The 11,835-nt window shown below is 26.3% G+C and overlaps 2 protein-coding genes across 2 annotated transcripts; both read left to right on the forward strand.

Moving 5' to 3' along the window:
- Window positions 1-1,837: 1,837 nt before the first annotated feature.
- Window positions 1,838-2,546, forward strand: LOC130824251 (transcriptional activator TAF-1-like). The gene has a single exon (XM_057689178.1). The coding sequence runs from the start codon at window positions 1,838-1,840 to the stop codon at window positions 2,453-2,455; it is 618 nt and encodes a 205-aa protein (XP_057545161.1). The 3' UTR covers window positions 2,456-2,546.
- Window positions 2,547-5,573: 3,027 nt separating this feature from the next.
- Window positions 5,574-11,763, forward strand: LOC130824255 (NEP1-interacting protein-like 1). The gene is made up of 5 exons (XM_057689184.1): window positions 5,574-5,863; window positions 6,654-6,805; window positions 9,362-9,445; window positions 10,073-10,249; window positions 11,268-11,763. Exons 1-5 carry the CDS (start codon window positions 5,683-5,685, stop codon window positions 11,406-11,408), a joined length of 735 nt encoding a protein of 244 aa, XP_057545167.1. The 5' UTR covers window positions 5,574-5,682; the 3' UTR covers window positions 11,409-11,763.
- The last annotated feature ends 72 nt before the right edge of the window (window positions 11,764-11,835 follow it).

Raw genomic sequence — 11,835 nt, forward strand, 5'->3', positions numbered from 1 at the left:
ATCTCTTAGAATAATATCTTCCTAATAATAATCCAATAATATTCTTTGCATATTCCTAACATATCCTTAAGTGAAATTTGATCACTCGTTTATAATTGTGATTGTTAGAATATATAATATATTTTAGAGCTTCAACTATATTAGTTTAAGAATATCATCAAATGTGCATGCAAGTCAATTCTCATTACCTGTGGGTTTGTGGGCCTGAGCCTACTAATGCCTTGTGTGTGTGTCCACATAAGTAAAACCACAGGGTGATTATGTGACGTATTGTCACGGCTCATTAGTATAAAACTTTACCAACTGAACTAGATATATAAATTAATCAAAATTTTGTTCTCTTGTTGTCCAATGTTCTAATTTTCCTCAAAGAAATGTCTACAAATTGTCAGACTATAAAGCAATTAGGGGCAAAGAAATTAAGCAATTTCCATATACAACTATGCACTAATTACAAGTTCGAATGCTTAACGTTAATGTCTCTTAATGCATCAATGCCGTGTAGAGATATCCGTGAAAGTTGATGTTCTTGTCACTCAAGAAACTAATTATTATTCTCTCTAATTGATCAATGTTTTGCTCTCTTCACATTTTCTTCAACTTTATATATATATATATATATATATATATATATATATATATATATATATATATATATATATATATATATATATATATATATATATATATATATATATATATATATATATATATATATATATATATATATATATATATATGTTTTGGATCACATGAAGCCTAATTAAAGTGGTGAAAAATGAAAACAGGTGTACATAAAGCTTAAATGATGTACATATTTCGATGACAATTTTGTAAATAATTGAATATTTTCTAAAAGGTGTATATAGATCTTTAAAAAGTGTACATTTTCGGATGAAATTTCTATAAATATTATGAAATTTTTTTTCTTCATAAAAATATGTACATCTTATAAGATAGTATGTACACCTGTTACCATAATATGTATATGTTAGTCTAGTTTTCAGTTTTTACCACTTTAGTTGTTTTCACCTAATCTTGCCCATATATATATATATATATATATATATATATATATATATATATATATATATATATATATATATATATATATATATATATAATCAAATAAGAAGGATAAGAAAGATTTTTGTTTAGTCACTATATATACAAAAAATAATACTATGTTATAAATTAAAGAACATTCTTCAAACTTATGCTATAGTTACTATTCCATGTAACATAGTCACTTCTACAATTAAGTGTGTTTGGCTTAATCGTGACCTTAGATTTTTTTATTTCATTGAAATCAAAAGTGTAGAATGATTCTTATCTTTCTTATTTTCAACACCCTTATCATTGGATTCCTCCTCCTATATATATATATATATAGGTATATATATTTTGTTCAAGAATATAATGATTTATATTAAAATAATTCATTAATTTATGTGCACCTTCTTATCTATTTTGAAGTTAGTTTATTCTATATGTGAAGGTACAAACGATGTTGCCTATTTAGTTTTAATGGAAAAAATATTTTTATTATCACTAACAAGTATAAGGTTGCATACTTAATTTTGATTCCCAAAATCCATCAAGATGGATGCCCACTTAATGAGATAAAATGTAAAATGCTATTGGTGTTGTAATTTCCTTTGGCAAGTTTAATGATCAACATCTCAATGTTAGACCGTAATTCTATTGTCTATATATTGTTTCTTTCTTATGTCTTTTAAATTATCTCATTGTTTTATCCTACGTCTTTAATTTCTCTCTTCATTATTTTTCATTTTACTAAAAAAGCATCTGAAAAACAAAACATCTAAACAAAAATATGTATCAGAACGACAAAGATAAAGGATTTCAAATCTTACCCTCCACTCTTAAAAACCAACCAAACAACACTTATGAATCCCAATTTAGCATTTCATCATCAAACTCAAACAATAAATTCCTACCAAATCTCCACTCATATCTACCACTCCATGATCTAACATCTTTAAACACTACACTTGATCATACATCTTCATGCAACTTTAATAATAGGATAAACCCTATAATTATATCTTCAAATGATGAACCAAACAAGGAACAAGATGAAGAACAAGAGATAAGAAGACTAAAGAGGATGATATCAAATAGAGAATCAGCGAGAAGATCTAGGCTTCGCAAACGTAAACAACTTGAGAATCTTCAATCACAAGTTTTGCAACTTCTTAGTGCAAATCACCAATTAGCTGAAAAACTTAACCTTGTTATGGAGACTAATTACGAGTTACTTCAGGAGAATTCTAGACTTCGAGACGAATCTATTTGTTTACGAAACGAGTTGTTAATATCAATGAAATGTGATATGGGATTGGATGATAATGGGGTTTGTACAAAGGCTACTAATCAAAGTCATGATAATAGCCCTAATAGTATTACTTGTTCTATGGATGTTCTACACTAAAGAATAATGAAAATGTTGTGTTTGTTCATGAGGCTACCCATTTTTGGCCTCTTTTCATTGTGCGTGAAGAAAATTCTTGTTGTTTGATGTGATGGACCCACAACACAATAATGTAATTTTAATAATTTCAATTTTCATGATCTATTTATAGCATATCTATGGTTGTAAAGTTAAATTGCATAATTTTAATTGAATTTTGTTTCTTTAAATGGTATGACTATCAATTGATAGTTCTCAATATGTCATGCTTGTTCCTTTTAGATTATGATATTATATCATCATTTCAAGCTAATTTGTGATACCATGCTAGAAATTTTAGACTTCTTAACTTTTAATTTCACACACTTATTAACATCTAAGTCTGTTTTTTTAAATTATAGTATTTTTATATTTTTATTAATGAGTTATATTTTTTATTTTAATTTTATTAACAAATTAATTTTCTCTGTTCAACTACTTTATATATTCACTTTTTTTTTTATCTTATCTGTCAACTAAAACTTAATAAAACAATATTGACCAAAAGAGTAACTTCAAAAAAACACAATTTGAACTTGTGTTTAATTCATAGATACAAGATTCTTAAAATGGTCTCGGACAAGGGAGACTTTTAGAGAAAATATCATCAAATTAAATATAACAGTTAAAATTATGAATTATTTTTTTGTCTTTAGTTTTTCATTTATGAGTGATGAACATTTAGAAAACTTCTTAACTCCTTTAAATACATGTATATCTAGTCTTTTATTTGGTTACAATAATTTTTGGGTGTTAAAGCATTAACCAATATACATGACTTAAAACTAATGTTTAGAGAGTAAATATTATTTAAAATGTTATGGATATAATTCTTACTAAGCTCCTTTTCTTCAGCGCATAAGTGTTTGCGAGAAGCTTATTTTTCCTAAAATTTCATTTCTCTATTATTTAAAAAAAAAAACTTAAGAAAAAAAATCTAAAGACTAAAAGTTAAGTGCTTTCCACATAAAAAAGTTTACCGAATATTGAATGAATTTCATTAGTACGTAGAATTTCACAAAGAAATATACTTTGTAAGTACTTTTTAATACATTTTAGGGCAATGATATTTACAAAAAATATATTTTAAGACTGTATATATCATTTTCATTATTATAAGTAGTTTTTGTAAAAAATGATTTAATTTAGTAGTTGGTGACAATTTTTTAATCAGTAATGAAAAATAAAAAGATGAATATATTATTATTATTATTATTATTATTATCATCATCGTAGCCAGGGTAAAAGAAAATAATTTATGGGCTTCAAAACTAGGCATTGAAAGGGAGGATATTTGTTCATTAATGGGCTTATGGGTATCGAAAGTAGGACTTGGAGGTGCTTCCTTGATTGGTTACTTTCGAAGAGATCTCTTCAATACCCTTAGGAAACCCATACAAATTATTCACAAATACTAGTAGCACCCGTTATCTGAGCAACATTTATTTCTATTTATTTTTATTTTTCATAAATTGCTTCTAATGCGTAACTTCAATCAAGTATGACTAGATTCGATTTGAAATAACTCATATATAAAAACTGATTTAATGTCCATATTCAATAGTACTCATGGCTTACGGTATACACAAATTCTTATGAGAGACGGTTTCTTTGAGAAACCATATCTAGATGGGCCGACCCATTATATATTTTTTAAAATATTATAAGTAGACATTAAGAATATGATAATTAAGCATTAAGGATAATGTAAGTAGACATTAAAAATACTGTAAGTAGGTATTAATCTTTAATGGGTTGGCCGGATTTGAGATACGTCTCTCAACGAGATGGTCTCTCAAGGGACTAGCTGTACGGTAAATGTTTGGTATTGAAGTTTTAGAAGTTGTATATTGATCCTTTATTATGATAATAAAAATAATTTAAGTTAATAAATTATAAATATTCATTGGAAATTTTCAATAATAAATTAATATTATACTCTTAGGCCTTAGCTTCTATATTAGTCTAAATTTAGCCAAATTAAAAGCGATTGTATTAGAAAATAACTCAATCTAAAAAAGAATTTATTTTGAAATTGACTTGACTAACAATTTAAATATCAACTTTCTAAAAAATACTATATACTAACAATATTATATTACTCAAATAATAATGTTTGGATAATAATGTTTGAAAAATTTATTGGTTAAAACAACTTGTTATTATAAATCAACTAATTTTTAATAAGCTGCTTCTAAACATATGTTCAAAATTAGCTGATAAACCAATTGATAAAATTAAGTATTTAAATCAATCACTAGAAATAATTAGCATACGTTTGGTAAACACTCTGTGAGTTGTATAGATATGTAGGTCCAAACTCCGCAAAAAACAACCAACGGTAAATTCCCATACAAAACATTTACCTACATAAATATCTTAGGTCCATAAAAATCCAATATATCACCAAGAAAATTTATCATAAGCATCATTTTCCATCTGCAAAATTTATCCAACTATCTACTATTATTATATTGTTCCAAAGTTGGTAAAAATGTTAGGTTACACCACTACATTAATTGCTACTTGTTTGAGTCATTTTATCCCATTTACTTTTGACACAGAAACTAAAAAATTATAAAAATTGAGTATAATAGATACTTAAAAAATAATATAGAGGATATAAAGAATAAAAAATAGTGAATTTATATCTACATGTTAAAAATGAGACAAATTTATTAATATAAATAGATTCACAAATTCTTGTAAGATACGGTCTCTTTGAGAGATCATCTCTAAATGGACCGGTCTATTATATATTTTTAAAATATTGTAAGTAGACATTAAGAATTATATAAGTAGACGTTTAAGATATTAAAAATAAGCATTAAGAATACGGTAAATAAGCATTAAGGATAATATAAATAGACACTAATGTTTAATGAATTGGGCTTAAGATACGTCTGTTAAAGAAACAATCCGTAAAAAAGTGGAAAATTAAGTGGGAGATGGGATTACTCTCCAATGCATGCATATATGCCTATATGGCTAATTGGCTAGTGGGAAGAGCAAGTAGCCCATACCTTCTTAAATGCTATTTCTAGTTCCAAACTTCATATAAATGCTATTAGTCCCCTTTCCCATATTACTAACTCTCTCAAATACATACCTTTCAAGGCTGCTTCTATTCATAACTCTTATTTTTTCCAAAATATTTACAATTATATTAGCTAATTACTATTTTTAAGTGTATTCACATAAAACTAAATATGAATTTTCATTGGAGAAGTTTTATTTGTTCTTCTCATTTGAATTTTGTTTGTAGAAAGGTTGTTCATTTATTTGAAAGCATGCAAATTAGAGATTTTGTATTTGGATTTGGATTTCAATTAGCTTTGAAATTGTTGAAGAAAGTTGCTTTAGCAATTGGTACCATCACTTTTGCATTTGGTAAGCTTGTTTAACATCCTTTACTATGGTAAAGTTCTTATACACCTTTAACACATACTATTTTAGTGTGTACCAACTTAATAATAGTAAATATTTCTTAATGTTTGTACTGGATTGTACTTGTTAATATACTTAATTATTATTTTAATACCTTTTAAGGTTGGTGCACAATAAAATAGTGTGTATTAAGTCTATATATAATACTTTCTCTTTAATTACTTTGTCCTCATCTATCTTTGCAAGCTTCACTTTTGATTTCGTATTCTCTCCATCCCAAAAATTTAATTATAATTAAAAAGTCACTAATATGAATAAAAAGGTTGAGCATATTTCTAAAATAGACAATAAAGATTTTAGAAACGATCATATTTTTAATTTCAATATTCAATATTTTTTTACCCTTTAATGATGTTATGCTACAAATTCTAAAGAACGGAGAAAGTATAGTGATAAGTGATTATATATTTATATTTCTTTAAGGTTAATATATTAATATATTTATATTAAAATCTAAGTCCTGATCCTTTAGATATTTTGACGTGGATATATTAATTAAAAAGATATCTTTTACTTTCACCTATTTTATAATTAAAAAACCAATCATATTGAGGTTAAATTACATAATGTCATTGTCAACTTTAATTCTTTATGAACTTGATTTGTATATGAATAAATTTTCAATTATTTATATGGTAAATACTTGTTAATCATGCAATTTGTTATGATTAATTAATGATCATATAATTAACATCTTCCTAATTATTTGTTAATGTGAATAATAATTTGGCAGGAGGGGTGATAATAGGAAGCATAGCAGGAGCCATAAAAGGGCATACAACTGAATCAGGCTTATGTAGAGGTGCTGCAATTGGGGTCATGTCTGGTGCCATTCTTGCTCTTGAATTGCTTGATTCACTCTTTAATGGTCATTTTTTATCCAAGGTAAACATAATTATATAACTAATTATATACATCATAGAGTATAATAAAATATTTTTAGCAAAAATTGTCCTCAATAATCTCATTTATTATTTATACTATTGATAAATATAATCCAACCTTTGTATATTTATTGCTAACAACACTCCGTGTTCACATTTTAACCGGCTATTGTAGGTATCTTTTAAACGTTACACTCATTTCTTCTTCCCGCTAATGCTTCTTCGTTGGTCTAACCTTACTCCTTTTTTTTGGTACGTAACTATAATAGCGGGTTAAAATGTAACAAAGGTGCTGTCAGCAAAAAATATACAAAGGTTGGATTATGGACTATTTTTTTTTAATTTTTTTAGTGTCTTAATCATGCGCTTAAATAATTGATTATATGATCATATTCGATATATCCGTTCGTGATTCTAAATACAATAGCTATAATGCGAAGAAACATAATAAAAATATATGCTATTTTAATGTTTTAACAATTAATTACTTAAACTTTTAGTTTAGTTGAAATAAATATTTTTATAAATAAAAATTTTGCAAAATGTTAATTAGAGAATTAAATTCTCATAGTTCTCCTGGACCATTTGATGTAGACAACTTGCTCCAATATGAAGTAGGTTAGTTGACCTTAAATAGTTGTACGTTTGGTGCATTGATTTTGTAGAACAATATAAACTGATTATATCATTTATATCAGTCTTTTTAGATGCAACTTGCTGGTCATGGCAACCATTACTTCTTTATTATTCATAATTGAAATGTATTCGAAGGATCGGTATTTAGTTGGTCAGGTTTCTTTTTAATTAAAAAGCAAATATAATTTGTTTAAGTTAGATTTGGATTTGATTCTTCCATATTTCTCTATCATTTGGTGTACCATTAATGAATATATATATAATACAAATTTTTCTAAAGACGATCTTTTTAAGAGATTATTTTTAATTAGACTGTTTTATTATATGTTTTTTAAAATATTGTAAGTACGCATTTAAGATATTAAAAGTAGACATTAAGGATATAATAAGTAGGTATTAAGAATACGATAAATAGAAATTAATTTTTATTGGACTGAATTTGAGATACATCTCTCAAAAAAATGATCTCTCAAGAGACTAGCTATATATATATAATATACCTATTCATTATATTTTTGAGATTATTAATCAATGAATAGTGTAAAAGTATCTTGCATTTATTGCTTTCTGTACAAGGATTTGAAGTTTTGAACAAAGGCATATCCAAATGTTAGATTTGGCAATCAAGTGTTTTTTTTTTTTTTTTTTCATTTTTAACTTTTAATAAACTCTTTTTTAATTCTTAACACTAATAGATAAAAATCAGTGTTTTTACACTTCCTATTTATAGAAATAATTTTTTTCCCATTTGCTTGTCCTATAAAGTGATAAAAACTATCAATAATCCAATTATTATTACCTATGAAGTAGCATATTTTTTTCTTTACCCTTTTGGTTATTTCTCTTAAAAAGATAATCCCTAACTCGTATTTCTCTTAAAAAGATAATCCCTAACTCGTATTTCTCTTAATGCATGAACAAGCCAAAATCGCAAACGAATTATAAAGTGAACAAGTTATTTATGAGGGTGGTAGATTTTACATTTATACGGTACAGATTTATTTATTTTATATTATTTGTTTTAAAAATTGTGAGAGTTCTTTAGTTAAATATAAAAAATAATACTTTCTTCATTCCATATTACTTGCTTCATTACAAGATAATGCACTATTCATTCATCACCTTTAATTTATAATTAGTTTTTAATATATAAGTCAAAACATAGTGAAAATTGAATCTTGTTTGATTCGTCTCATTATAAAGATTATTAATATTAAATTTTTATAATTTTTTATTATACATAATTAAAGATATTTAGGAATAAATTAGGATATTTTTAAACAGAGAAAGTATGAAACTTGGAAAGTACTACCAATTTATCTAACTAATGAACTCATAGAGCAAATAATTAAATGCTTCCTATTTCTTAGATAATTAGATGCTAATATTAATCATGAAGTATTTTCTAGATATTAAAAAATTAGTATGAATTATCCCAATTTTGAAAATTAAAAATTGATATCTATAATTGGAGAAAAGACTAATCTAATGATATTTTTCTTGAATCCCATTAGTCCCCTAAAGTAGCTATAGTTTGGAGGATGAAAAATTAATTAATACTCTTTACGTCTCTTAAAATAATTTGTCGAATTTAATAAAAAAAATTTATATAAAATGATCAAATAAGAAATACTTAAAGGAACGGACCATAGTACAAAGTTTTTTCTTAGACAAGGAAACCGAAAATCTCACCAAAATTAGCCAACATGTTATATTAGCTCATTTTTAAAATTATAACACGATATGCTTAAAGAAAAGAAGAGTTAAGTAAGATTCAATTTTAAAATCTTGTTTAAAAAAGATAGTAATTGCTCAAAGTTAAACTAAACCCGAATCTCAAATTACTTTCTTAGTGCAGCTCTTTTTAGAGTAATTGATTAAATTTTGCAATTAAATGTTTCATGTTTGTGATGATAATCAGGTTGCTCTTTTTGGAAGCATTTTCGATGGGAAAGCCTTTAGAGAATGGGTCAGCCCTGCAGTTCTCAAGGCTTACCAATGGCAAGTAAGTAAATATTCGAGAACAAATTTCTTATATAGACTTAGAGCTCTTTTGATAGATGGTAATAAACAGTGGTAATAGGATAAAAACTAATGTTATTTTGTTTGAAAAATCTCTTGGCTACATTGATGGTCATGTTTGTCCAACTTCAATCATCTCATTTTCTTCGTAAATTTCATTCCGAAGAATTACCATTCGGGAATGTGGTATTACGTGGTAATAGAAATTTGTAAAAAAAAAACCTTTTTTTTCTCAAAGTTTCAACACTATGGGAATGACATAGAACTTTTAATGAAATTTTAACCATTATTTAGTACCACTAATCAAACGGGTTGTTAGTGTATGATATTTTTATAGCGTACTAGTCTTTACTTGAAATACCTTTACTAGTCAACTAATTTAAAAATGTGTAGCATATATCATTTATAGGCTATAAATAATATTATTCATCAACGTTTAATTATATGATTTGGAAAAATGAATCTTATTTTAGCTGGAGAGCAAATATATAGTATATACCACTTTAAATTCAATTTTCATCGGCTAACCTTCCCTCATCCCTTAGCTTAGTCAATTAATTTTAAATTGTGTAGAATATAACATTACTAAGAAAAATTAATTAAAATTCAGACAAGTATGAATGAAGGCATTGAAGATGGATCAGACTTGTACAACGTGGTTGAAATTCGTGGGGTTTCCCTTGAGCTCATCAGAAAGCTCCCAGTCTTCAAATTTCGACCTAATTCATCATCAAAATCTCATCTTCCAATTTCGCATACTCAAGTTTGTTGCACCATTTGTTTACAGGTAATTATTTCACTATATTCCATTATAATCGTAATTAAAAACTAATAAATTCTTCAAAATTTGATATAATTGAATCTTACTTGCGGGAATTTCTCATTTATTTAGGTTCACAAATTAGCAATTTAAACAAAATCATTTATTTTGGTGATATTCATAGGTTATTAACCTAATTATTCAAACTTGTAATTATGCAGAAACAAAGCTAAACCAACCGATTACCTTTGTGATTTAGGAGTACTTATTACAAATAAATTGTTTTAAATATAATTATGAGTTGATTTGCTGGTTCAAAACTCTTTCCGCCGTGTAATTAAGTTCAATTCGACTTTTTTTTGAAAATTACTACTTCCTTTGGTTTTTAATAGTTGTACATTTCTGTTTTTTTACGTTATTTAATGCACAATTTTAATTTTTAATATCTTTAATTTATATGATAAAAAAATACTAAAAAGTTATATTATGAAAATATGCCTTGAGGCGAATCAAACAAGATTTCACTTGACTATGTTTTACATTATACATAGAGAAATGTACATCAAATAAGATTAGTCGATGAGTAATAGTTGCTACAAAAATTGTAATAACTATTAAAATCTGGAAAAAGTATAAGTTGTTTAAATGTTTGAATACTGAAAATATTTTATAGTGCCAAAGTTTTAACCAATATAATAAGTTAACTTTAACTTTTGACTTTTTTGAACCCCACTCATTATAAATGAAAAATAATCCACCGATAATATATACTACTATTTAACTAGCTAGCTCCTTCTTTTTGACTTACTAGAGGTATTAGGCTAAATAGAAGATAAACCACGTCTTCATTTAAAATTGGAAAATGTTATTTCAATTATAAGAATATGTATTAACTTGTAACTTGTATCAATCAATCACTTAAAATGAAAAGTTTATTTTCGCCTAATTTGCACCTTACTTCTCCATTGTCTCTTCTCTGACATCGCATTTTTTTATCACCTTTCATAACCCGTAATCTAAATATAAATATTCCGGTTTTTGTTAGGATCTTGTTGAGGGCGAAAAGGCAAGACAGCTGCCCGGGTGTCAACACTTATTTCATATGTTGTGCATTGATGAATGGCTTGCGCGAAGTACATCATGTCCAGTTTGTAGAAAGATCGTTGATTCTCCGGGTGATCTCTAGGGCAGCAGAAGTAATGTACTACTACTACAAAACTAAACTAAACTATTAGGAATGGCTAGAATGTAAAAATTGAAGCACAAATTGTTGTGAGAGACAGTCTCTCTGAGAGACGCATTAAATATACAAGCTAAACAACCCAATTAGAAATCTGTGCTTATTGTTTTTAAGTCGTCTTTTTAAAAGACGGTCTCTTCCTAGAGTAGTTAAAATTGAAATTGTAGAATACTTTGCTAATTGTTATAATCTTTTGATGTCAAAATTAAATTGCCAAACATTCCAGTTTATGGCCCCATGGTATCAAAGTGGCAAAAAAGACAAAGTGAGACGTAGAACAATTGTTTTATGTGAATTATTTCACCGTGACACTGGTTCGAAAAGATTTAATTAACTAAAGTGTGTATTTTAATATTTAAAATGGGTATTTTAC

The sequence above is a fragment of the Amaranthus tricolor genome, chromosome 9 (genome assembly GCF_026212465.1).
Source record: "Amaranthus tricolor cultivar Red isolate AtriRed21 chromosome 9, ASM2621246v1, whole genome shotgun sequence".
In the NCBI taxonomy this organism is placed as follows: Eukaryota; Viridiplantae; Streptophyta; class Magnoliopsida; order Caryophyllales; family Amaranthaceae; genus Amaranthus; species Amaranthus tricolor.